This window comes from Solea solea, chromosome 14 (assembly GCF_958295425.1).
Source record: "Solea solea chromosome 14, fSolSol10.1, whole genome shotgun sequence".
Lineage (NCBI taxonomy): Eukaryota > Metazoa > Chordata > Actinopteri > Pleuronectiformes > Soleidae > Solea > Solea solea.
The window spans coordinates 21,693,107-21,720,241 of record NC_081147.1 but is presented as its reverse complement, the minus strand read 5'-3'; the positions used below and the strand labels follow the sequence as shown (position 1 = coordinate 21,720,241).

General features: G+C 40.8%; 1 protein-coding gene across 1 annotated transcript; it reads left to right on the top strand.

Annotated features, from left to right (window-relative positions):
- The first annotated feature begins 339 nt into the window (after positions 1-339).
- wu:fb13g09 (ATP-binding cassette sub-family C member 5) lies at positions 340-27,135 on the top strand. The gene is made up of 29 exons (XM_058650096.1): positions 340-813; positions 4,453-4,644; positions 5,114-5,269; positions 8,848-8,995; positions 9,588-9,821; positions 10,150-10,323; positions 10,904-11,051; positions 12,072-12,220; positions 12,932-13,039; positions 13,858-14,202; positions 14,286-14,357; positions 14,582-14,706; positions 14,801-14,873; positions 14,985-15,188; positions 15,375-15,500; positions 15,820-15,931; positions 16,060-16,244; positions 16,632-16,778; positions 18,423-18,552; positions 18,978-19,131; positions 21,217-21,345; positions 21,526-21,712; positions 23,030-23,119; positions 23,568-23,760; positions 23,872-24,031; positions 24,762-24,840; positions 24,943-25,056; positions 25,328-25,492; positions 25,949-27,135. The coding sequence occupies exons 2-29, from the start codon at positions 4,463-4,465 to the stop codon at positions 26,039-26,041; spliced, it is 4,182 nt and encodes a 1,393-aa protein (XP_058506079.1). The 5' UTR covers positions 340-813; positions 4,453-4,462; the 3' UTR covers positions 26,042-27,135.

The following is a 27,135-nucleotide window of genomic DNA, read 5'->3' as shown; positions in this document are numbered from 1 at the left end:
TCAGTGTGGATTTGATTATAATGCCAGATGTTTGGCTAATTTTATTCTTTGTAGCTATAATTATTCTGCTATTTTTAGTCAAATAATTGTATTATTTGTTTTTGTTTGACAAGTGCTGTTTGTGGCCCACCTCCTTTTAAAGATCAATGGAGCCTGTCATGAACACATGCACATTATACTTCATCAAGGGTCCTTTCATCACTTGCTGACGACGTTGATTTAGTCACAGCCACTTGACAACGTTAAAACCAGTAAATGTAACTTTTCCTCCGGTCACACACTCAACCGTTCGCTCGTTCCCCTCGTGTTCTGTATCCCCAAAGCGGATTGAATACGCCCTGCCCCTTTTTTCTCCCTCGGGCGTGTACTGTTTCGTCATCACAGCCGTTACTGTGGCGACCACACAGGCGCTGCCGACGGTTGGCGGAGCCACCGTGACGTCACGGTGATATCGGGAATTCCTCTCCCCGTGGAGCTTCGTGTGACGGCGCAGCTGAGCTCCACACGGCGCTGGGATGAAGCGGCACGCATTGAATACACGTGAGGCGTCAACTTTACCGTGTTTCCTGCTGCCCGTGTGTTTATCTGAGACTCTGCTCCGCCGCCGACACCGTCGAACAACAACAGCAACAACAACAGCAACAGCGGCGAACAGACGCCAAGTTTTAGGTTGAATGACACAACTTAGCAGAGGGGCACCATGGTCAGCTGCATCTTCATCAACATTTCCTGCTCATAAACACACAGACCTGAGACCTGTGCTGCTGCTGCTGCTGCTACTGCTGCTGAGAACCGACACAGGCCGACTCAAACGTAAGTGTGTCCTCAGTGAAAAGCAGAGTCACCTTCACTCAGTGCCTCTAGCTGTTACCCTCACACTACACTTTCTGTTTGTTTGTGTGTTTGTTGCTGTAGTTCCCCCATTATTTAGCCTCTGTATTCTGAGACAGGAGCTTCTATCTCTAGCTTCTAGACTGTTTCTTATTTTTATTTAAGAAAATAAATTTTAATTTTATTAAAATTTTATTTAACAGAATATACATTAAAGCACACACACAGTCCTGTCGAGCTTCCCAAATACTGAATAGCAACTCCAAGCTAAATACTAGTTGTACCTGATGATTGTGGTTCCTCAAACTTTTTGTTAAATATACAGTAAAAACAGTGTTTCTGAAGTTACTGAGGTCAAGCGTCTCAAATGCTAAATAACTACTTTTTTTCCTAGCTAAATACCAGTTGTTTGGTGTGTAGGCTGCCTACAAAACAACATAAACCCACCAATGACTTAAGGTCAAAATCAGAGGGAGACGCACAGAAACAAACGTTTTTCCTATCTCAGTTCGTACAGTCTTAAAGTAACACAAATTTATGTTGTTCTCAAATGTGTTTTCTATAGTTTATATATAAAAGTTGCACACTACAGTTTTAATTTATTCCTGTTCCGCTCTAATCACATTTGTAAAGTATTTCTGAAGTTACTGAGATCAAGCTTCACAAACGCTAAATAGCAACTTTTTCCAAGCTGAATTCTAGTTATTTAGAGTGTAGGCTCAAAAACAGAAACTTATCAATCAAAATCAGCAGATCGAGACGCACATAAACAAACTCCTGTTTTTCCCAAGTTTTCTGTAGATTATGTCTAAAAGTTGTTCTCTATAGTTTAAATGTATTCCTGTTCCTCTCTAATCACGTGTATACCTGATGACAGTGGTTCTTAAAACTTTTTGATGCCAAGTACCACCTGTGAAAATACTGAGCTCTCACAGTAACACAGTAATTATCACCAACGTTAAAATACAGTTGTGTAAATAGCTAAATACTAGTTGTTTGGAGTGTAGGCTGCCTACAAAACAACATAAACTCATGAGTCAAAAATCAGCAGAAGGAGACACACAGAAACAAACCATTTTTCCTCCCTCAGTGTGGTCTTATAGTCACACAAATCTTTGTTTTTCTATTGTTTATGTTTGAATTATTCCTGTCAAATCAAATTTGATGCAGTGGTTCTCAAACGTACCACATGAGAAAATATTGAGCTCTCACAGTAAGGCTAAGATTTATTCCTTATAAGATCGTCCTCCAATGTACTTTTACAGACACTTTTAATATTTATAATTTATTATTGTTTGTTTGTTATTTGATTCATTGTCTACACGCTCCACTCCGACCACATACCCTGGTATATACAGTTGGAACAGTGTTTCTGAGGTTGCTGAGATCAAGCTTCACAAATGCTAAATAACTACTTTTTGTCTGGAGTGTAGGCCGCCTACAAAACAACATGAAACAACAATGACTTAAGGTGAAAATCAGCAGGAGACGCACAGAAACAAAGTCTGCAACTCCCATTTTTCCTATCACAGTGTGGTCTTATAGTCACCCGAATCTTTGTTCTATTCAAATCAGTTTTCTAAAAAGCTTAAACAGAGCCTGTGGCAGAACATACAACGTTATGTCCTCATATAACAGTAGACAAAATACAACAACCACATTCATATCAGAACCTGTCTAACAAGACAGCTCACCATCATTGATGAAAGTAAATATTAACATCAGCACAGCCGTCTAAAACATGCCTGTGGCATTTTTAAGATCAACAGTGGAAACTTCCACCCAGGAGATTTAAAAATGTCTTTTAATGATTTTCCTGATTCAGATTTCAATGGAATATTAGAAAATTAGAAAAAAATATTGCACACAACCAAACAGACACAATTATTCTCCTTGTCAGAGGTAATTATATAAACCAAAAGTGTGTGAACAGATACAGATACTGTGAAAAGGGTTATCCCACTTTCTGAAATGAAGAAATGTGGCAGTTAATTTCATTCCACCGTTGCTCAATAATGTATTGTCCTCTATCTGTGTGTTAGGCTACTGCTACATGGCAGCGTAAAACAAGTCCACAGCTGTAACTAACAGTTATTTTCATTTCTCAAATGTCTTGTTTTGTCCACGAACCAAAATCATTCAGTTTCGAAGGTTCCTTTGTTATATGGAGCAAAGAAAAAACAAAAACAACAACTTTGATTTAGTTAACTACTGTCAACTTAACAGTATTCTTCAGGCAGAGACGTGTGTGTTTATGTATGTATGTATGTATGCACAGTATGTGAAATGAACTCATAAAGCAGATGAAGCAGTCGTTTCGTAAACGGCTTTGTTTAGAAATTCCTTAATGGAATCAGATCAGGTTATTTCTGTTTAGATGTCGTCACTTGATCGTCTCTTCAGGGCGGAAAGCTGTTGTTTCTAGTTCATTTCAAAGCTTTCAACTTCCTTAAAGAACACTCTGTGCTGTCACAGCCATATGACAAACTTCACATGATGTACACATTGAGGGCTGCAGAAGGAAAACACAAGACATTCTCTCTTTGGTTCAACTTCACACTAAACTACAGCATCACTGGCTCACAGTCTGTGATCAGACTCTCTATTATATTGAATCTCATCACTGATCACTTTTTCGGACACTTCTCTCTGCACCCTTCATTGAGTTAGCTTGACCGAGTCATGGAGCGCTGCCCATAGAAGGGATCAGTGACAGTGGACAGTGGCTGTGGCAGCTCAGGTGTCTGCCCATGAGGCTGCCAGCAGGCCGTCTTTAAATAGATAAGCACTTAAGTTGTATGGCAGAGATGAGGCCGTGACCCTGTGAGTAAGGAGATTTCTCAAATCTATCCACGACTCAGGGTGAGTCAGCAGAACATGGCTCTGCTCCCAGAGGAAGTCAGAATGGCTTGATTACAGTGTTTTATTCACCATTGTTTTTTTCCACTGAGAGGGTTAGTTGCAGTAAAGTTGTCAGGTTGACTGTGTTTTGATTTCTTTTCTTTTTAAAAAAAAAAACAAACTATACTCTACTGTAATTTCTACAGATTTTTTTGTTATGTTATTATTCTGCCTCTGTTTCATGCATCCATAAACAGAAACTGTTGTAGTGTAACTAGGGATGCATGATATTGGACTTTTTGCCGATATGTCAGGAGTGCTTGGAGCGATAACCGATGCCGAGTTTCTTCTGTAGGGAAATTAACATCATATTTTTCATACTCATGTCTCAGCAGATGTAGATATACATTTTCTTCATTGAGCAAAATACATAAACGTAAAAAAACAATAGTTGTAGAGGGGGCGCCAGCATAAAAATCAAGGAGGTAGTAGCCTATTTAGCCTAATGTTGTAGTCATTAGTCATATCGGCACATCGTGGTGTGTTTTCCAATATCTCATAATACACTTGTGCAATTCTGCTGTCACGGGCGTCACAAGACGTAAATCCTGCTGTACTAAGAAACACAGCAAGAGTCGTGGGGAGCTGAAAAAATGTGATCAGCATTGTGCAAACTCATTTGACAATGAAACAGACATTGGTTTAAAGTAGAGTAGTTAGAAGTGTATTTCCTGCTGACTGTTATCTCTAAAAACCTATTTCTATTCTGTCTATTCTTAGAGCGCCTGCCATGTTCCCTGATGCCCTAGAAGCAGCCGGGCGGGTGGAGGGTCTGCCACTGTCCTCCCCACGACCGCTGCCAGAGCTGGAGGAGGAAGAGGAAGCAGATGCATCGCCTGAGAGGGAGCCAAAGAATCGAGGACGCTACCGACAGAGCCTGCAGCTTTTAAAGCCCTTCAGGATAACTCACAAGTAAACAGAACGATATTTCATCCAGCCGTCAGCAGTTTTAAAAATTCACAGATGCAGATACATTCAGTTTCAGGATGGCACTCCTTGACAGACAGAGGCACATTTTTAAACGTTTACATTAACTGTGTTTGTTGCTTATATTATGAGCTGACTTGTCAGGGAAGAAGTAGGAGGCCACGATAAGAGAGAACTTATCCGGCAGCAACAGACACCACTGTGTCTGATCATAGACTGACTGATAAACTCCCCCTGAACTTTTTTTTGCTGCTCTCTCAGATTTCTGTGAAGAGTGTGCAAATAGCTGTTCAAACACTGCAGGCAAGAGTCACCCTACCTCATCTCTGGCAAACAAAGGTGTTGCTTCTTTCTGAGCAGCCGATGTGGGCCTGCTCCCCCAGCATTGCACCTCTGTGTTTGTCGGCACTTCTAGACAGCTCACCCATTTCCACGCTCTTCTCCTCTATTCCAGGCACCAGCACCCAGTCGATAATGCTGGCCTCTTCTCTTTTATGACTCTGCACTGGCTGTCCCCACTGGCAATGAAGGCCTACAAGGCGTCCAGCTTGTCTATAGATGATGTGTGGGGACTGTCTTGTCACGAAGCGTCTGAAATCAACTGCCAAAGGTGAGGTAACTGTTGCCCTGCTGAGGTTCGCCTGATGAAAGCGACCTGCGGTATTAAAAAGAACATTTGTTAAAATGGTCCAGTGCATATCATTTAGGAAGGGTTATTGGTAAACAAATGAACATACTACCCATTCAAATGTTCATATATAGGCGTGTAATGGCTTTAAATTAAAAGTCGTTTGGTTTTCATAGCCTCAGAATATGACTTTAATCGCTTGAGACAAAGCAGCCAGACTGCGTGTTTCTCATTGATGAACTGAGAAAAAAAACAAGGAATCAAACTGCACAGTTGATAAATGAATTGTTTTAAATTGCAATTGTTCAGCACCACTGTTCATTTGTCTCCTTTCTTGGTAGAAATGCATCACATTGTGTGACACAGAGTATGATTCATTTGGGTCAACAAGTCTTTTCATTTCCAGTACCCAGTTGAGTCTGATGTATCAGTACATCCTCAGTGGAATAGATCTACACCATTTCCCCCTCACGCTCTCACACCACAGGGTTTTGTATTGCACATTGACCGTGAGATTGTTTTCCTTTTTTAAAACAAATATTGAGAAACCATCTTCCCTTTCCCTATTTTTTATGTGAACAAGATAAATGTGGTGATAAACCTGGTCTCACCCACATGCACGCACACCCACAGAAAAAGTCCAAGGTTCACAGCGTTCCTAATGTGAGAATATTCTTGAGAATCCAAGCCATGAAAACTTCTGCCCAGGATTTTTTACATAGAATAGAATTGTGTGAAAACGACTTATGTTACAGCAGCAGAATAATAAAACAAACGATAATAGATGATACATACGAGATAAAATGTAATGCAGAATACACAAGTGCAAGATAAAATTCAGTTTTATGCATATGCTGTACATTCTTCAGTCCCTGAACTCCCATTTTGAAGCCTCGAGATATGCAATTCATCCAGTGCCACGCTGAGGTTTTGCAGCGAGTAGTTCAGAGACGTCACCTGCAACCAGGCACCTATTGAATGATACCAGCTGTAAATCACACTGGTGTCCAATCTTCTATTTCCCCCTAAATAGGAATATACTGTAATTTACAAAACTGACATCCCGTTCTATTGAAGAAGAGCTGAAACTAGAGATTGAGACCATGAACTCCTCAGGAAAATATTTACTGACGTTGTAAATCAAGTGAGAGAGGTAGCTTCATTTTCCCATAGACCTTCCATTCAAATTAAGGTTATTTTTTTTTTCAACCATTGGAGTCACCCCCTGGTGGCAATTCAATATATTCTTCCTTCCTGGTCACCTTCAACTGGCAAGACTGTGTTCACGTTTTGTATACAGTCTGTGAGTGAGACTTAGCCGATGAACATTCAGTCTTTCTCCTCTAGCACAGGAACATCGTGGCAGGAATGGAGGCTGCTAAGAATAACAGGGATTAGAGATTACAGTGAGAGGCATTGCCTGACGTTATGTCATTAACTCCTCTGCCTGAAATGTCTCTTCGTCATTCTCATTAGCTGTTGTTGACTGCTGTCAGGACGGAGCCAAGAGTGATAAAGTAATTGTTTACCTGCCTAACTACAGCGTTAGAAGTGTTTTGTTGCAATTCAATGAATAATCAGTATGGACTTGAAATGAGTCTGTAAAAGGGCATTTAGTCATTGAAAAAAGAAAACCAATGCTCTTCCCATTTCTCACAAGCTGCCGAGTCACGGTGCCGTGACTCGACAGTATAGAGGAGGTTGACTATTTGAGGAAGTTTGCTCTTGTAACTGGTGACAACTTTGTGGGCTGCAAATGACTTGTTCAGTTAAACAGCTCTGGCTCGGGGCCTGAGGGTTTAGTGCTGCTGCTTCTTTGAGTGTGTGTGTGTGTGTAGCATAAAAGTAGAAAAGAAGGAGCACAGGGCTTATCCACTGGCTATGCCAGAGCAGTGGTGTGCTCAAGATGGGAGGTGCTTTATTTTGTGTTTACATAGCATGAGCAGTTATACAACCCCCACAGCAATGCAGAGATGGCGGTGGAGGGAGGGGGAGAGTGGGAAAAGCACCCTGGGAGAGTTGACACTTCGAGGTGCGCAGCGATGTGCGAACCTCGAATACGATGCCCTGGTCGACACACTGTCGAAACATCAACTTAGCTTGCCATCTGGCAAACTGAGGCGGTGACCGTTTGGAGCATTTCAGTCCAGTTTAAAAGCAGACCACTCTGTTCCCACACTGGCGCTCTGATGCTGTCATTTCCATCCGATGTGTGACCACACACATACTTTACAGATTACTATTCAAAGTTACTGGGTTTTTTTTAGTCCGTTTTTTTTTCTATACTTTATTACACATGTGCTCTTTTACTCCTTCTGGAATATATACATGCAACACATTTGAGCAACAATGATCACCAAACTATTTAATTTTGAAAATCGATTACTCCGCCTTTTTGAATATGAATATTGCCACTTTGCTCTTCTGTGACAGTTGGAGTGTGTAAAATCTAGTGAAGTTGAGTGTTGTAGCTGACTATCCCTCGCCTCAACCTTCCCTTCCCTTCCAGTTGTGTTAAAGAACACATGCAACTGTTAGAATCCAAATTCAAAAGATGTTTAATTTGTCGGTTGTGGGCTATTGTAAAATGGTTGTCCGAAAGAGAGCTGAGGTGATTGTACACATCTAAAAATGAAGTATAATTATTTTTAATTAATTTCTGCCAAATTACCACATGAACACCATTTTATAAATCTAAAAACAATAATGCAGTGCTGTAAATACACAGTATTATATATATATAGTATTGTAATATTCACCATTATTTGGGTACAATATACTGAGGAAATTTCTTTCCCGCTGTTTCATTCTCAGAACATTGGTCACTGCTCCTCGCTTGGTGCATTTGATTGAATTTGGCGTATGGCATCACAAGATATTTCACTCACAGCGAGGTCTCATTTCCAGTCATTCAAGCTGTGCTTTATGCAGCGATCATGCTTGCCAATAACTGTAATTTCTTAGATTCAACACCATTTGAGTTAAAATAGTAATTATAAGTCTGTGTGAAAGTCTGCTTGGTTTAATGTTCTGTCTATTTCTGATACGTTTTTAATAAAGTCATTAGGGCGTGAATTACTTTCTGCAGCTGCTCTGCTGCTGCTTTATTGAGTCATTAGCTGTGATGCATTTGGCCAACAAGATATTTTACTCTCTTCAAGGGACATTATACAGCAATAAAAGTACATTAACTCATCTAAAAAATGTTTGGTAGAACATTTTCCCAATCTAATCATGCATTCATGATTGTATATTGTAGGTCACCTTTACAGTTTTATCAGCAGCACTACCTTCGCTTTCTTTTTGTGCAATGATTGCCTGCCGGTCTGTTTTAATCCCCCGCTGTGCCTTTTGAGCTCTCTGATTAATTGGAAGTTCACCTTAACAGGTTGTAATCTACTTCTTTTCAGGAAAAAAAACAATACATGAAGTATGTCTACAACAATTTGCCCTCTGAAACTTTTGGGTATGATAACGGCTCTTTCCACAGCGTTGTCATGGGAAAAAAGTGGTGAAATTAGTTGTTGTAACTCTTCATTAACTTGTCATTTTGGTTCCAGGCTTGAATTTTTATGGCACGACGAGCTGAAGTGCCAAGGTCGGGAGGGGGCATCCCTGACAAGGGTCTTCTGGAGGTTCTGCCAAACTCGCATGCTAGTGGCCGTTTTTTCCCTCCTCATCACAATGGTTGCAGGCTTTGTGGGGCCCGTGAGTACCGTCCAAATCCTTCTTTGCTTTTATATTTTGCTGAATCGGCTAATGGGCTTTTTAACGCGGTCACTGGCTTGGAGCCTAACGTCCGTGGTTTATCTAATGAAAATCACTTCATCCCGTTTCCACGCTGGCTTGGAAACTGAAATGAAAACATACACGAAGATTACAAAGCCTTACATAGAGAAACCAGATCTTATGTGTTGTACACAGTCACGTCATGTTGTAATGATGTTTTTTTTGGTTCATATTTAGACTTTTTTTCCTCCCAAAATACTTAATACCCTTAAAACAGACTGTGAAACCATTCTTCCCATCTTTCTTTGCTTATTCTAATCAGATAATCTCTATCTCTTTCATCTTTTCCTTCTCATCTCCTTCTGATCTTTGTCTGTGGTATTTCCTTAATCGTACCCTCTCTTTTCATCTCCTTGTACACTTTCCCCCTCGTCCTGTCCTATTTGATCTCTTCCATGTTCCTGTTTTTCTTCTGCTTTGTTTTCTGGTGATTTGTGTTCTGTTACTATTTCTGTGAGATTCTTTTAACCTTCTTTTCCACTTTGCACCCTTTCTTGCCTTTCCCTCCCAGGCACTCCTCGTTCGAGCTTTGCTGGAGTATTCCCAGAGTTTAGAGACCAGCAGGCCATATGGCCTGTCTCTGGTAGGCGGAATCTTCCTAATGGAACTGATCCGCTCCTGGTCTCTGGCACTCATGTGGGCCGTCAACTACCGCACTGCAGCTCGCCTTCGTGGGGCGGCTCTTACTTTTGCCTTCCAAAAAATCCTCCGCCTGCGCAGCACTAAAGACATCGGTCTTGGCGAGGTAGGTGGCACAACCCTGACTGGGAATCATCTCCAAGTTAGCTAAATCATCCCTCACTGCAGGGCACACATGCAGAAGATTGAGATGGTTTTAATTTCTGCTCCCACACCATTCCTGCTCAGATCTCGACAAATCCCACAGCCTGGGGAGAGGAGTCTGCCTCACATTTGTCATTACACAGCTTAAGAGGAGCCATTAAGGACATAAGGACAACTCTATTTGTCAAATTGCTTTTATGCTTTTAGTGCTGTGGTTTTATTATTAAAAGGTTTAGTTCACTGAAGGATTTAATGTAATGTGTCATTTAAATCCCTGTCTCTCCCTCTAGTTAATCAACATCTGCTCCAGTGACGGTCAGCGTCTTTTTGAAGCTGTGACGATGGGCTGCCTGCTGGCCGGGGGGCCCATAGTGGGACTACTGGGTCTGTCCTACACTGCATACTTCTTGGGCCCCACTGCTCTGGTGGGGTCTGTTATTTTCATCATCTTCTATCCTACCATGGTATGACTTCAAGACATCTGAAAATGATCAAAAAAAATTATGAAAGTGTATTTTTGTAAAATGTGCACAGTGATCACACTAGTTATGTCATTTTATGTCATACGTTCAAAGGGTTTTCCAAAAAGTTATGATCATGCTTCATTTCACTGCAGTAACAAACAAATTAGTCATAGAATTTCCATTCCACATGTTACCTTCAGCTCATGACAAAAGCCACTTCTTTATTGTTGACTCATTAGTTCCTCATCTAGAACTTAAAAAATAAACAATACATAAGCCCTAATCACTAAAAATATTAACATTAATTGAGGCAATTGGAGAACACAACCAGCACCTTTTAAAAGCATCATATCTGTGTGGTTACCCGTCTCCTGTCAACTTTGCAGTTGCTATTTTCAAGTTACACTCAGTCTAAGTTGAAGCCTGACAGCCAGGGACCCTGGTATTGATGTGAAAAGCATTTATCACTCCGATTCCCCGGACAGGCCTGCAGCACGGCTAATGTGATTGTGTCTGCTTTCATTTCCTCCCCTGCCACTTATTCCTCTTGTCATCATTTCCACTATTCCTGTCTGGACAGATGCTTGCATCGAGGCTGACGGCGTATTTCCGCAAGAAGTGTGTGGTAGTGACTGACCGGCGCGTGAGGCTGATGAACGAGATCTTGAGCTGCATAAAGTTCATCAAGATGTATTGCTGGGAAGAAGCCTTTGCAAGCAACATTCTCAGTAAGTGTTGTGTTGCGTAGTGAATCAGCAACATCCTTATATACTCCTGATTTCATTTTTTGATTCCCAAGTCACTCACAGAGTAAAGAGTCACCTCCATTTAATACAAATTATTGACTGAATAGTCAGTTTATCCTCTAGAATTAGACTTATCCTTCTAGTGATCTGGCAATATAACCCTGACCCTAAATCCATTTTCATTAGGTTGTTCTTTTAAGTAGTCCCATGTGCTATCACCTATAATCAAGGCAAGTTTGAGTCTCTTGACATTAAGGTTAATTTGCAAGGTGTCTTGGGCCTTATGATGTCTCAAATGACTGTCGAGGCTGTTCTTCTCGTACATGAATTAACAATGACATGAGGCTGTTGCTGTAGGTTGTGGATAAGTATCAGTTCCCCTTTTAATCATGCTCTAAATTAGCCAGGTGGGGCTCATTTCCACTGCTGTCCTGTGATTACTTATTATAATAACAATTAATTCACTTTCAGCTTAATGGCCAAGGAGACTTAATAGTTACAGTGTCATTAACTCCAATTAACTATTGTTAAATGGATGATCACTTTGTTTTTTTTCACTGTGTGACTTTTCTTTTATAATCAATGGCGAACAATATATACAGCATCGAAGGGGAATCGCAAAGTGAATAGCAAGCACCAGGCAGAGGGATGTCTCACATTTCGGACACTCACACACAATGAATTAGAGATGTGTTTTGTTCCAGTGTTAGCACCAAGTAAACACAATCATGGGGCCAGGATTTGGGCATTAGACTTGGACAATGATCAAAGTTCAGCAGGATTTTGGAGCATTTTTCATACCATGTATGGCTGTGAGGCCTGGGCCTCCCTCTTGCATCTATTTCCGTTCACTCACTATGTGTCGGTTAGCAGTGCTTATGGTGTTGTTGATTGAATGTCCACTGGAGAGCCCTCTGGGAGTCACTCAACCCTTGTTTTTTTTTCACTCTCTCTTCAATGCCGCTTTTAAAATCATCTCCCCGTTTCTTATCTCTTCAACAGAGGTGCGATCTGAAGAGAGGGGGATACTGGAGCGAGCTGGAGTCATCCAGAGCCTCACAGTGGGGGTTGCTCCCATCGTCGTGGTTATAGCGAGTGTGTGCACTTTCACCCTACACATGGCCTTAGGCTATGACCTCACTGCAGCTGAGGTACTTTTTTTTATTTATAGTCCCTTTGTTGTCTCTGTTTCCATTTGAGATTTAATTGTAGTCACAGTTGTCTTCATATTATGACCCTCATACACTAACCTATGACCTTTTTAAATTTGCAACTTGTGTTGAAGTTAATGTTTTTAAGCATCTTAAATCTTTTTTTTCTGAAACACTTGGATCTTATTTATTGAAATCCTCTTCAGGCCCAGATAGTTATCAATAAATAGAGTTTTCTGAGAAAGAAGGACAAAATCTGCTGTCGCAAGGATCCTGGAAAAGCTTGCAATAGCAAGCTACACTGCAACTGGTGCCGTTCACCCCCTCCTATCTGCTGTCTCATCAAAACCCTGCCCTCAAAACACACGGAACACACAATGCATGAAGCAGAGTTGAGGAGAGAGCGCTGTGAGGACAGCTCTGTTGATACTGACTGAATCACGTCTGAATCACATACAGAAAACATCTAACATTAACATGATAAACCCTAAAGGTCATTGAATGATTTTATTTTATTTATTTATTTATGTATTGATTGACCAGGGCATGAACAGGATTTCACCAAATAAGATAAAAAGGTGTTTTCAGAAACCAATTACCAACTGCAGCTTTTACAAAGTCTTAACCTGCATTAACCTTTGAAGGTGACGCCTAAGAAAAGACAAATAACATAATAGCTTTCTCTCTCTCTCTCCACACGCTCTGTTCCAGGCTTTTACTGTGGTTGCAGTTTTCAACTCCATGACCTTTGCCTTGAAAGTCACACCGCTGGCAGTAAGGGCCCTGTCAGAGGGCGCCGTAGCAGTCAAAAGATTTCAGGTGAGAAATAACAAGACAAAGTCTCTCAATAACACGTCATTAACGCCACATAAATGAGCAAAGGGACAGGAATCTGGAGTGTAAAAACAGAAACTAAGAAAATCTTGTGGAGAATAAAGCTGTTATATGAGTGTGTACGTTGTGATTTAGCACAGTTATGAAAGTCGCTCAGATGTCACTTTAGGTTTGACTTGCATTTTCGTCAATTCTCGCTCTTTGGAAATCCTTTCACTCTTGGTGTACATTTTTTAACTGGAAACCCGTCATGTATTACGGCTTGACAAGACAATTACCCGTGTGTATCAGTTACATTAAATTTGATCAAAGTGGCCTTAAAAAGGGTTTACAAGTGTTACATTGGGTTTACATAATCCTGCAGGTACCCTGTCAGAACCAGTGAAGAGTTGCTCCATAATACAGTTCTTTATTACAGACACATGCCGAAAGTCACATATTAGTGAGAGATGTATTCACACATGCCACTTAGGTTAAATAGAGTATTTCTGCCAAGGACACAGCAAAGAGTTTGAGGTATTCTGTGTTTTACTACCTGCATAATAAAATAAGTATATATAAATAAGAGGCAGGTGGAACTAAGTGATGTAGTGGTATTATTTTTGGCAATGCTTTCTTGTCCTGCTGTTCTTATTTCTCATGACTTAGCATAAACTCAAGTAAACAATACATTATAGTTAGGCTAAAAACATTAGCCGTTGCAAGTCGAAAGTGCATATTTCTGACACTGCGTCACGTTGTAATTGCAATGAGTGTTCAAAAGGATATTACATAAGTTAAGTAAGTGTTTGTGTCCTATGCAGCGGCTCTTCATGATGGATGACAGAGAGGTCATTTTGGCCAAAATGGAGGATCCCAGCAATGCAGTAGAATTTCGAGACGCCACGCTGGCCTGGGAAAAGGCGCGTGCTCCACCTCCAAAACCTCCCCCGAAGAAGCAAGGAGGGATGAAGAGTGTGCTACGCAGGGAGAAGCTCAGCCTGTACATTTCCACTGAGGATGGAAAAGGAAACAAGGAGGGTCCCAATGCACAAAGTCTCCTCACAAACATGGAGCAGGAGAGTCCACAAAGTACCATCTCCTCGACACAAAGCATACGACCTCCACTGCAAAAGACCCTGCACCGCGTTAACTTGAGCATCAAGAGGGTAACAACACACATAGATTAAGCAGATTAAGAGCAACAGTTAAATACTTGGACATTTCTCAAGTATTTCCCCCTTTTTTTTAGGGTTCGCTGGTCGGGATCTGTGGGGGTGTCGGGAGTGGAAAGAGCTCCCTTCTCTCTGCCCTGCTGGGACAGGTGAGATTCAACTGGATGCTCAACGAGATTGCTCAGTTTAAGTTCCTCTTCAGACAGACGCATACATGAAAAACACTGTGGCAAGGACAGCTTTTGAACTTTTTTTCAAAAGCCTCCCTTCAGGGTTATCTTGCTTATAGTTCCACACAACAACCTGCAATTTGAAAAGGAGTGTTTCATTTCCCTCTGCTTCCAGCCTCCAAAACCACTGTTTTGTGTTGCAGATGACGCTGTTAGAGGGCAATGTAGCTGTGAGCGATGGGTTTGCTTACGTGTCACAACAAGCCTGGATCCTCAATGAATCCTTCAAGGAGAACATACTTTTTGGAAACGAGTATGACCAACACAAGTAAGCGTAAACTGTGTATAATGTTGTCGCCATGAATAGATGTTATGAAAGCAGAGTTGTACCTGTAATTCTGCCCCTTTTTTTGCCTCATCAGGTATTATACTGTCCTGGAAGCATGTTGCCTCTTCCAAGATCTTGACGAGCTACCATACGGAGACATGACTGAGGTACCTGAAAAAATCTGTAAAATACTCTGCATGTATTTGCTCTTCCCTTTCTGAAGTTTAGTACAACTGCAACAAGAGGAACATTTTATGAAATGTTTTTCTGTCTGTCAGATTGGAGAGAGAGGTGCAAGCCTGAGTGGCGGGCAGCGTCAAAGAGTGAGCCTGGCTCGTGCCCTCTACAGTGAACATCCCGTACTTCTCCTGGATGACCCTCTCAGCGCCATCGATGCTTGTGTGGGTTCCCATGTCTTCTATAACGCTATCAAGGGTACAGCCAAAGGCAAGACTGTGCTCTTTGTAACCCACCAGCTGCAGGTAAGGGAATGTCTGTTCATTTCCAATGATTTTACTTCATAATGTGTCTTTTTTTATTTTATTGCTGTCAAAATATGACAAGAGAGGCATTTTTATTGAACACACTTCACTTGTGCTTTGACACAATGACCTTATTAAGGATCAAAGCTGTAAATGTCTCCTTTTTCAAACCTTTTTACTTTGCAGTATCTGTCAGACTGTGATGATGTAATTCTGATGAAGGACGGGCAGATTGCTGAGCATGGCACCCATGCGCAGCTGATGGCTAAAGAGCGTGACTATGCTTCCCTATTTAGCAGTGTGCAACAGGAGGTAAGGACAGGGCCACATGAGGCACCGGGTCAGCTCTTTTGAATAAGGCATCTTTGCCTCCGCCACTCAAAAAACATCCAACATTACAAGCTAAATAATTCATGGGCCCAGAAAGGCAGGTCCAGTAGCTGGGAAATGTTAATGCATACAAGGCCTTTCATTATTTATGCATGCATTGATTTACTGGTGAACAGCTAAAGAGCCTGTCAACAGTATCTCTGCTTAAATGACTTGCAGGGTGTTGTTGTTACAGCTCATGGGATTTGTGGCACTTGCATGTTTCAAAAACTCACAGTCTTTGCTTTTTTTTGTCTTCAAGGACCTGGTGAGAGAGAATTTAAAGAACAAACAGCAGAAGACAGGTGCAGATGAAGCTGACAGGGTTGTTGATGTTGCCAAGGTTAGACCAGAGGTGGAGAGCAAGGCAGGAGGTGAGAGAGCCTGCTTCTTTTCATGCTCCACATATCGAACAAGTCATGAATATTTTCTTTCCACCGACGATGGTTTGGAAATAACTTCTTAGTTTGTTTTGTCACTTCACTTTTTGAATCTTAATCAGGGAAACTGATGAAAGCAGAAGAGAAAGGCTCAGGGGCAGTTGCCTGGTCTGTGTATGGCGCTTACATCAAAGCAGCTGGAGGTTCAATCATCTTCATCATCAACATCATCTTCTTCCTCTCCACCACGGGCAGTATAGCCTTCAGTAACTGGTGGTTGAGCCATTGGATCAGACAGGGCGATGGGGTGAGTTCGGTGACAATCCGGCTTTATTGTCGCAGACACCGCTCTTTAGCGTGTATGTTGCTCCCATAAGGGAAATAACGAGTATGCTTCAGTGAATTGGGGTAAATGAGTGAGCATTAATCTGAATGTGCATGATTAAAAAAATAACGGCATCATGGTAAACTTAATTAAAAACAAGCACAAGCAGGGAAGAAACAGATGTGCAGCTAAGCAGGCAGTGGCTGCTGTTGAGAAATGTGCTAGGAATAGTAAACACCACTGAACTGACAGATTTTTCATGTATGCCAAAGTATGCCTTTCTCAGTTTCATTAAAGGCAAATTCCTATGTGGGGAAGAAATAGATTTTCTTCGCTGTCTTTGTAATTTGTTGCTCCATCTGCCCTCAGAACACATCATTAATCTTGGCGAATGAAACAATGGCGAGCAACAGCATGAGACTCAACCCTCACATTCGGTACTACTCAACTGTTTACGTCGTCTCCATGGGAGCTGCTTTATTGCTGAAGACGGTGAGAGGGCTGGTGTTTGTGAAGGTAAGCAAGAGTCTTTCCTCTTCCTGTCCCATTCTGTCTTGTTTACCGCTGACAAACTTTAAAATGATCGTGGGGTTTAAAACGAGGATGTTGAGTTGATCTATTGGTGCTTTACATTAAGCAGTGCTCCTCCCTAATTGTCTTTATTGTCATTCATTCATTCTCTTGTCGCTGCAGTGCTATATTTGAAAATGCCTCTCGGCCAAATCCATTTATCTGTCCATTACCACATCTCGCAGAGTAACACGAGTAAAATGTGTGTATGTATCTGTGAGTGTGCGAGTGCAAGGGAGACAAAGACATAGAGAAATAGGACGGATGATTGTGCAAGCATGCATGCCTGCATGTCATTGCCCCTTCGGGTGTGCATTCTCTTTTTTAATCTAAATTATCCTGACACTGCATTGCAGAGGTTGGGTCCCCATGTTAATGTGTGCCACTTGAAATTGTTAATTTCTCAAAGATGGCTAATCTTTTTTTTACCCCTAGCTGTGATGAGATCTTTGGGAGTGTTAAATATTCCATTAATAGAATTAATTTGTTCTTAGCTGCCACATATAATTTCTGTCCAAATAATGAAATGTCTCTTGCACATTAGGTCATGACCTTTATGTCGGCCTTGAAGAACCTCATTATAAATGAAGATTTGACAGCTTGCCTTGTGCGAGGAGAAAAATGACTGCGCACTACTGTGCGCATGCTTAGCATATGGTGAAGTAGCATTTGCAACGCTGCAGTGAACATGTTAGTGCCACTTTATTTATCCATGGTGTGTTTTTATATTTCATTCCAACTGCCTGTTTACCCAAGCCCTGATGGTTTCCCAAAGTTTCTTAAAGTTGTGTATTTATGTCACGTCTCATTAGGGCAGTCTTTTTTTCCCAAAAAAATCAAGTTTGAATGAATTTAAATGACCTATCCCCCTGCGCACACGTGGCAATACACCACAAACTTCAGTTTTCATTACTTCATTAACTATTTTATTGTTATTTTAGTGAGTGCTGCTAATGTTAGAGTATTCATATTCATAACATATAGTACATAAATACTCTCTGAACTGTAAATCACTGAAAACAGGAGGAAGCTCCAACAGCCTTTAACTAAAATCCACCTGACATTAGGGCCAAAACTGGGTCAAAATCGACATCACAATTATTCATTGAGTTGAACTTGGAATTGAACAAATGGAATTTATTGCATGAAAAAAAAAAAGGCATCAAACATGAAATTTTTACTGAACCTTCTGAATTTACCTTTAAATAACTATAAATTATTGTATATTGTATATCTTTACTTTACTCTTTGTTTACTCAAACACCATTACAACAGTAAAAGCCTTATTTCCACAATAAAAGCCCCTGTTTTGTAATAATCGTTTTGTTATTATTTTGTTTTTGTAGTCGTTTGGGGCCATAATCTTAATTGAAACACAACTTTCAATTAGTTGCACACAGCCCTAGCTGACATTGTCATATAATAGGAAACATTACATGCACCTTCTGCTGGACTCTAAGGGGGTACTACTTATGAGATGGCAGCATACATTTCGAGCAGTTAGTCATGTTTGAAATAATATTGTATTTCGAATAAGAAGTGACAGCCCTGCGTCTCGTAGTCAAACATGGATGTTGTTTGTGTTGACAGTGCACGGTGAAGGCTGCATCCACTCTCCATGACAAGCTGTTCCGCCGACTCCTCCTCAGCCCCATGCACTTCTTTGATACAACACCACTGGGTCGTATCTTGACCCGCTTCTCCAGGGACATGGATGAAGGTAAGGTTTGATTTGTCTTGAATATATACCTTTCCCTCCCTCGAAAGGAGCTCTCAGTCAGTGAAGTCACCCCAGATGACAAGGTGTAGTGCAAAGACACAGTGTGATTCGACATGGAGTATTTTCTCTAGTGAGTGGCTCTTTGTTATCCACTTCACTGGTGTCTTTGCTTGACATGTTGATTTGTGGGTTGCTGCTGTTTCTCTTGGATGGTTGGTTTTGTTTTGAAACATATTTTTGTGGCTTGCCTATGTGGGTTTTTGTCTTACCACCAGATCCTCTCCTCTTTGTTTCTTTTGTTAAATAAACTTAAAAAGACACAAATAGAGCCACGGAGAGAATGTTTTCTTCACATATTGAGAGTGATAGATCCAACATCACACAGTGTGTGTGTGTGTGACATACAATATGCCTCCTCTCCGCAGTGGATGTTCGCCTGACCATGCAAGCTGAAATGCTGCTGCAGAACTTGACCCTGGTGTTGTTTTGCTTGGGAATGGTGGGCATCGTCTTCCCCTGGTTCCTGATCTCCATCCTACCGCTAGGAATTTTCCTCTGCATCGTAAACCGTGTGTCCAGGTGAGAGACTCACATCACCCCTGTTTTATCACGGCTCTAAACATGCCACATCTAAAACTTCCTGCACAACATTTGATCTTAGGTAGGCAGCTTATATCGTCCTGCTGCTTTAGCAGGTGTTGCTGTGAATAATCGCACTAAATCGTAGCAAATGCACAAGTAGTGAGTCACAGAAATCGCATGACATTGTCTGTTGGTGTCTGAGGTTTACATGAAAAATTCATGAGATTATAAAATACAATTATTACTAAATATAATTCTGAGTTTAATATTGCGTCATTAATTATTGATACAGCTTTTAAATAAAGAGGAAAACCAGCATGCGATGCATATGAGAAGCCATATGTCTTGTGAATGTGACTTTCATGGGTCATTTGGAGTTAGAACATGGACTAATATACAGTACACTTTAAATTGCTGCACAACAATGCAAATGGCTGCAGAACCTAGTATGATTATATTTGGTAATGATTTTCTAATTAGTGATAGTAAACTTGAATAGAGGGGGACTTCAGTATTTAACAGGAGACAGTGAAAGACATGCAGTGATAATCGTCACGTTATTGATCATTGATTGGATTTTCCATCGCTCCTCTTCTGCCTAAGTGTTGCAGGAGCACCATGACTGATCGGACAATTCTGCTATAGTCATAATTTACCGTTTTGCAGCAATTGTGCAATAAAGGTGAATCCACCAAGGGGAGTAACAGCTTGCTGGCATCCTGGGAAATAACCACAGTATCTTGTTATTTCCTCTGCCTGATGGATAAAGAAGAACTTGACTCTTAGTGTTATTATAGTTCTGGCTGAAAGATAAGAAAACAAGCCGTGTGACTGCTCCTTGTTTTGCCAATACCTACAGTACAGTATGCATGTGGGTTTTACCGTTACATCATAGGAGGTACTGTTAAACAAATAATGACATATCATTTTTGACAAATGGATTGCATTTCTTTATTTTCATTTGAGGTTTCTCCCCACACACAATCTCCCTCTCCATGAATACCCTTGGTATATTGTCCTCACATAAACACATAAAAAAATCTTCATTTAGCATTTTAAAGACACTGTAGTTGGAATAAATGACCTCCCATATTCCAAGCGGAAAAGATGATCCCCAACTGTTACCAGGAGGTAGTTGTGACTCTTGGCGATCATGCTTTAAAAAAATATGAATACTGTATCTCATAATGTTGCAGGATATTTATGGATGTTGCATCAAAGGGGCTCTCCCATTGAAATGACCCACTTCTAAAGCAGCCTTTATTGAATTCTGAAATGAAACTGCCCATGGCATAAACATGTTTGTCTGGATCACAGCCCTGAAGCGGCAACGTGTCATGTTTTTTCACCCTTCTCTTCTCAGCTTTTATGAGAAAACCAAATGATTCATGGGAGACTTGTGATTCACACGCACCATCCATCCTCACCCGGCATCTAAAAGTAGAAAGACACCTCACCTTTCTCAATAAAAGTCTCACTCACACTGCCTTGTGGACGACGAGTCTGGTGTCTCTTTGGCTGCCAGGTGCTCGTCTGTCTGTGTGTGACGTAGCTCATTGTGTGGCATGAAGTGTTTGATTTTCCCTGACGTATCTGAGTTTGAAATGACCAGGTTTGTCAGGAAACTGGTTGCCTGGTGTTGTGATCTAAACCTCTCTCTGTCCACAGTGTGATCCTTACCTGTCTGCCAAACAGCTGCATCATTAGAGCTGATGCATTTTCCATTCCTTCACTCCTCAGTCGATTTTTCAGAATTAAGATGTACTGTCGGTGCTGCTCCCTCCAACATTTTGCAAATTACATAAGTAGCTGAAGGCTGGAAAAATCTGTGTGATAAAAAGGCTTTGTTTTAAAAGCTTCACAAAGGCTTGCACTTCACATTTCATACAGTGATTTGAATGTATTTTTCTTTTGTACTTACTGTAGCTTATTGTTGGATCAAAATGTTCTTCATGATAGTTTTCGAGTTGAATGTACCTTAAATTTAAAGTTCACCCTCCTCGCGTTGGAGCAGATGGAGAACATCAATCGACCTCTGTTGTGCACGATTTTATTTAAAAGATTCACTTTGTGTATTTCCAGGGTCCTGATTCGTGAGCTGAAGCGCCTGGAGAACATCAGCCAATCACCATTTACCTCTCACATCACCAGCAGTCTTCAGGGACTCTCCACCATCCACGCATATGGAAGAGGGCATGACTTCCTCCAGAGGTGAGTAGAGCCGTGTCAGTAAGAAATGGAGATGATTAAACTTTAATTTCGTCTTATCTCCTCTTGTAGTTTTTCAGTTTACTCCCAGGTTGGTAAATATAAAAACCCCTCACATGGGAGGAGAGAGTTCTGCTTGCTCTCGCTCGACCTGAAATGGGTTTATCTGCCTTTTTTTTCCAGATATCAGGAGTTATTGGACACAAACCAGGCATCCAACTACCTCTTCAGTTGCGCAATGCGCTGGCTGGCTGTCCGCCTGGACATCATCAGTATCTTCCTTATCACTATTGTAGCTCTTTTTATTGTCTTCATGCACAATCAGATACCTCCAGCCTACGCAGGACTCGCCATATCATACGTAGTGCAGGTTTGTAAAAACACACACACACACATACACACACACACTGAAGGTTGACATAAAAACGATAATTTAAAGGTCCAGACAGGATAGGAAATGTCACAAAGTAAAGCTTCCTCTGTTTCTAACAACCACCATAAAGTTTACCTTTGAAATGGTAATGCACCATGTGGAGCAGGAGAACTCATTTCGACTTGTCATGAATTTATTTCCTCTATGGCAACAGAATATAATTCACCAGCCTTCAGAATCGCCTGCAGGTGAAAGTGGACTAACCAAACACTTTTTAGGGCTGAGTAATTCTGAAAGCCTCAAAAATAGACCGACTCAAAAATCACTCACTAGACGAGCATCATGCTGTAGTAAGACTACAAATTACCCAAGGACTGTGATCACACTGGTTCTCTCTCCCTTTAAAAGGAATGTCTGTTGTGCTGAATATGTGACTGTACATCATAGCTGTTAGATTTTAAAATACAAGAAACCTTTCATTTGTTTACATTTACATTTGAATTAAAAAGATATTCTTTTATATTTGAGTTAAAACACCAACACCAAGAACCTCTCTCCACAGCTTCAGAGAAGCTTCAGTGTTGGATTTTTCCATGCGGGCACAAAAAAAATGCTTTGGTGTTGTGTCTAAGTCTTATGATTTTAGGGAAGATCCTGCATGAAGCAGGAATATGTAAATTAAAAGTGACACATTCTTTTACAAAGGAAAAGTTAGATTCTGGAGACGTCGAACCCACTTTTGATCAATTTTGTTTATTCCGTCAGAACTTAAAACATACTTGCTCTTGTTTTTGGTATTCTCAAATTTGTTTTTTATGTATGTCCATGTCACATACATCAGTCAGTCAGTCATCATCTACCGCTTTATCCTCTGCCAGAGGTAAAATATACATACATAGAGTACATTTTGTACATGTAACGTGTTTTATGTAACCAACACGTCGCAGCCTTGCTTGAGTCTTCAGAGCAAGTCTTAAAGGAATCTTAGTCTCCTTACTGTTAAACTGTCCAATATTACTTTTATGATTTCTAAATGCTTGGGGCTTTAGTGCATGTCCTAATCAATAGAGTCATAACAGCCATGGCAGACAATTGAAATCGGTCGGTGAGATAGTGAAGCGGCCATATCAGCAAATCTGTTTATTATAGGCTGTAAATATTTTTTTGATGATTTTTCAGTGTTTTATTGCTCGCGCTTTGACGGGTAGCAGCTCATGTAACGCGGCATTTCAAAGTAATTGATGTGACAGCGTTAATCATTAACCCCACTCCCTCCCCCTCCCCACCTGTCTCTGCTTTCTCTCGCTCATGCAGCTGACTGGCTTGTTTCAATTTACGGTGCGGCTCCTCTCGGAGATTGAAGCTCGCTTTACATCAGTTGAGCGGATCAATCATTATATAAAGGTAAGAGCATTGATTAGCACAGCGAGGTAGGATAATGTGGCGCTCGCACATGTTGTCCAAGGTCACACACAGACTGAGACACCCACAGATGCAGAATAGAAGCTACAGAAAAGCAGCTTGTATGTCCAGTCTGTGTGTGTGTGTGTGTCATTGTTGTTAACATTACGGACAGTATATCCATAATATGAAGAATATGTGAGCTGTGTGACACAGCGGGAAGCAGAGAGAAGCCCAGCAGGAGGTCTTTACATGCTCTGGAGCTCATGACAGGGCTTATTTCACACAGCCATCAAACCACAAAGATATGAATATAAACTCAACATTTTCTTTCCTGTGCAAAGAAAAGCTCCTAGAGTGAAAATCACTGCAAATCAGTTTCAGGGGCATGCACCTCCACAGAGATTTAAAGATTAATGCCAGACACTATCACATATTTTTTTCCCCACAGTGTCTTGAGTGTGAAGCACCCCGACAGAGTCCTGAGGCAGACCGTCCTGCCCCCTCCTGGCCTCAGCAGGGAAAAATTACCTTTCAGAATGTGGAGATGCGTTATCGCGATGATCTGCCGCTGGTGCTTAAGAACCTGTCATTCACCGTCTTCCCAGAAGAGACCATTGGCATTGTGGGCCGTACGGGATCAGGTATGAGTGATGCTTACAGTTCGCAGCCAGCAGCATTTTCAGCATCTCATGTTTTCCCACTTCTACCCACATATGTTTACACGGTAGTTTTTCCTCTGTATGTGTTTGCAGGAAAGTCCTCTCTGGGTGTAGCTCTCTTCAGACTCGTGGAGTTGGTGGGAGGCTCTATTGTAATTGACGGGATCAATATTGCACAGATTGGTCTGGACAACCTGCGAAGCAAGCTAGCCATCATTCCTCAAGAGCCTGTGCTCTTCATTGGCACCATCAGGTAATCCAACAATTTAATACGTTTATTAACAAGAAGTCTAACAAGTTTATTGGTCTGGCTTTAAAATGTTCATATGACCACGTGGAAACAAAGTTAATAAATAGAATAGACTCCCTTTGCCCAACTCCCAATAAACTATTTTACACAAACCATTTTAAAGGTTTAATAAAAGCAAACAGGATGTTTGCTGGTTGTCTGGATGTGAGTGGTTCAAGGGAAGTCGGTGTGTCCGGCCTCCGAGGACCAATCAGCTTCCAGGCTTCACACACAGCATTCAATCAATCATGTACTCGTTTAGTCCATAACAACACTCATTCACGAGGGAAGGGGAAAGTACAACCCTGGTGTCTTAACGCTAGTAAGCAGAGAAAATAAAAAAAAGAAGTTGGCAATTAAGGCTCCAGCTTTTACGAAGAATCCTCAGTGAAACAGTTTTTTGGGCTTCAACTCTTTGCCTGATGCTCACTTCTCATACACTGGGCTGCTCCCTTCTGTAAACAGAGCTGTGCCTTCAGTCAACGTTTTTCTTGCATCACAGACAACAATATATATATTACACGGGGACAGTCTCTCATTCTGTTCACATCTGTACCGAATTAGCTCAAATATAAATTCAGGTGAAAGCTGATCTTGGTCAAATGAGGACTCGGGAGTCTATGTCTTAATGTAAAATTAATGTCATTATTTCAAATCAAATTTATATGAATGAAAAATGATGGTTTTGTTTTAGGACCAATTTGGACCCATGGGATGAATACTCTGATTCTCAGATATGGGAAGCTCTTGAGAAGACACATATTAAAGAGATGGTAAGTGGTTGAGATTATAGTCATTATAGTCATTACATGACTATATAATAAGCCTCTGGTCATTTGTTCTCATACCTGTCTTATTTGTGTGTCCCTCCTCAGGTCAGTCAGCTGCCTCACTCCCTCCACTCGGAGGTGATAGAGAATGGAGAGAACTTCTCAGTGGGAGAGCGACAGCTGCTCTGTGTGGCCAGAGCACTGCTGAGAAACAGCAAGGTGCATATTTCATAAACTGCTTATTTTTTTATGATTATTTTTTTGGCCCAGGTGATGATGGCTGCAGCTCAAAGAAAATCTCCTGCTTTATAATAAATCAGCAAACCTCCCAGTTTCTGGGTCCCTCCATGTGATAATACTGACACCTGGTGGTTTGCTTTAAAACTGCACCTCACAAACAGTACTGTGTAGACCACAGACTGCATAGCATCTTAGTTTTGTAATAGTGACACTAGATTTTCTTATGTCTTCTCATCTTGGGCTTTTGCAGGTTCTTATGATGGACGAGGCGACGGCAGCCATCGACACTGAGACGGATCGTCTCATCCAGGAGACCATTCGCTGTGAGTTTGGCAGCTGCACCACTCTCATCATCGCCCATCGTCTCAACACGGTGATGAGCTGCAGCAGGATCATGGTCCTTGACAACGGCCAGGTGTGTGTATATACAAGTAACATCACTGATTGCACTATCGCACTATTCCGCCCTAGAGTTAAAAGCCATTTACAAGTTTAGATGCTGTTAATTTTACACTCTTCACTTGGAGACCAACATATTTTCCTGGCTCCAGTGTGGCCGAGTTCAACTGTTCTTTGATCTGTTCATATATCATTTTTCTACCACAGTTTCATATTTTATAAGTTAGCAGTATATTTTCACTGATTTTGTTTGTCTGTACAGTGATTAACATTGTACAAAGTATGATTAATAATTTAAGCCACGTCAAACTTAATGTTCCAATCCCTGCAGGAAACTTACTTACATATTTACAGTGAAAAATAATGGTTTGATTTTTGTTTGTCACCACAAAAAATCTGTGGAACGAGTGAATTGAACATTTGATTTTATATTTTAATGTGATTTTGTCGTATCCCCCTTTTTCATCCTCAGATTTTGGAGTTTGACAGTCCTGCTGCCTTGTTGGCAGACGAAAACTCAATGTTCAGATCCATGATCGAAGCTTCAGAAAACCAAAGCAGATAAAAGGTGCAGGAGCTGAACTTTGGATTGGAGTCGTAGCACCAAAAAAAAATAAAACATTCAGAGGAAAGGAATAATCTGAATTGCACAGAAAAAGACACAATCGTTTTCTCCATACAAGACCCAGGGACCACATTTGTAAAAGATTCATTAACTCTATGCAAAGAAGAACTTAAAAGCTTCCTGTTCTTTGCCACCATGTCACGAGTGATTTTTCAGGAGGTGAAATAATTGAAACGGAGTGATAACTCTGATAATAGCACTTTATTTTTCTTGTGGGCACATTGCCGAACGTACGATGCTTCCTTTTCATTTGAAAGTTGGCAGATCTGTGAGATCTGAAATCTGAGGTCATTTTATTTCTGTAAACACGACCTCACAGTGCTTGAACTAACTGTTAAGGAGATAATGGTATGAATCAGATTAACATTTTAAGGTACTTAATAGCATTGTTGATGGGATTTATTGAAATTAGTGGTTAGTATTTATTACTCAGTACATTATATATTAAAAAAAAAAAAAGAAACAACCTTACCTTCAAGGCACCGTCTGAAATGTTTAATGAATCTAGTGGAATGTTATAATGCAGTCATTTCAGTAATTTTCTGCAGAGTCAGATTTGTGCCTTTAGCTTTTTCAGGCTTTATGCAAGTACTGTTTTTTTGAAAGGAGTTTAAAAACTCTGAATCCAAATGCTGGAGTTTAAAATCTGCACATTTTATACTTGTCGTACACAAGTTTTTTTTGTCTATCACCAAAGTAACGCTACTGGTGTTGAGCAAAAGTTTGTTATTCGACTATGATTTAGCTTCCAAACTATTTTGGAACAGTTGTACAAACTGAAACTGGTGAATAATCAGGATCGGGTTGTGTCTTCAAATGTTTTCACAAAGTTGAGGATTATAAACTTCTGCCTTATAATCAAAGATGTGCTGAACAATCGTAAAGAGTGCAATATTGCTTCATTGCATTAATGCAGTTTCAAGGTTGCCTTTGTACATTTGGGATTGTTGTATTGCACATATATATATATATATATATATATATATTTTGTTTTGTATGTTTGATTGTATTTCAATAAAATATTTTTTTCTATA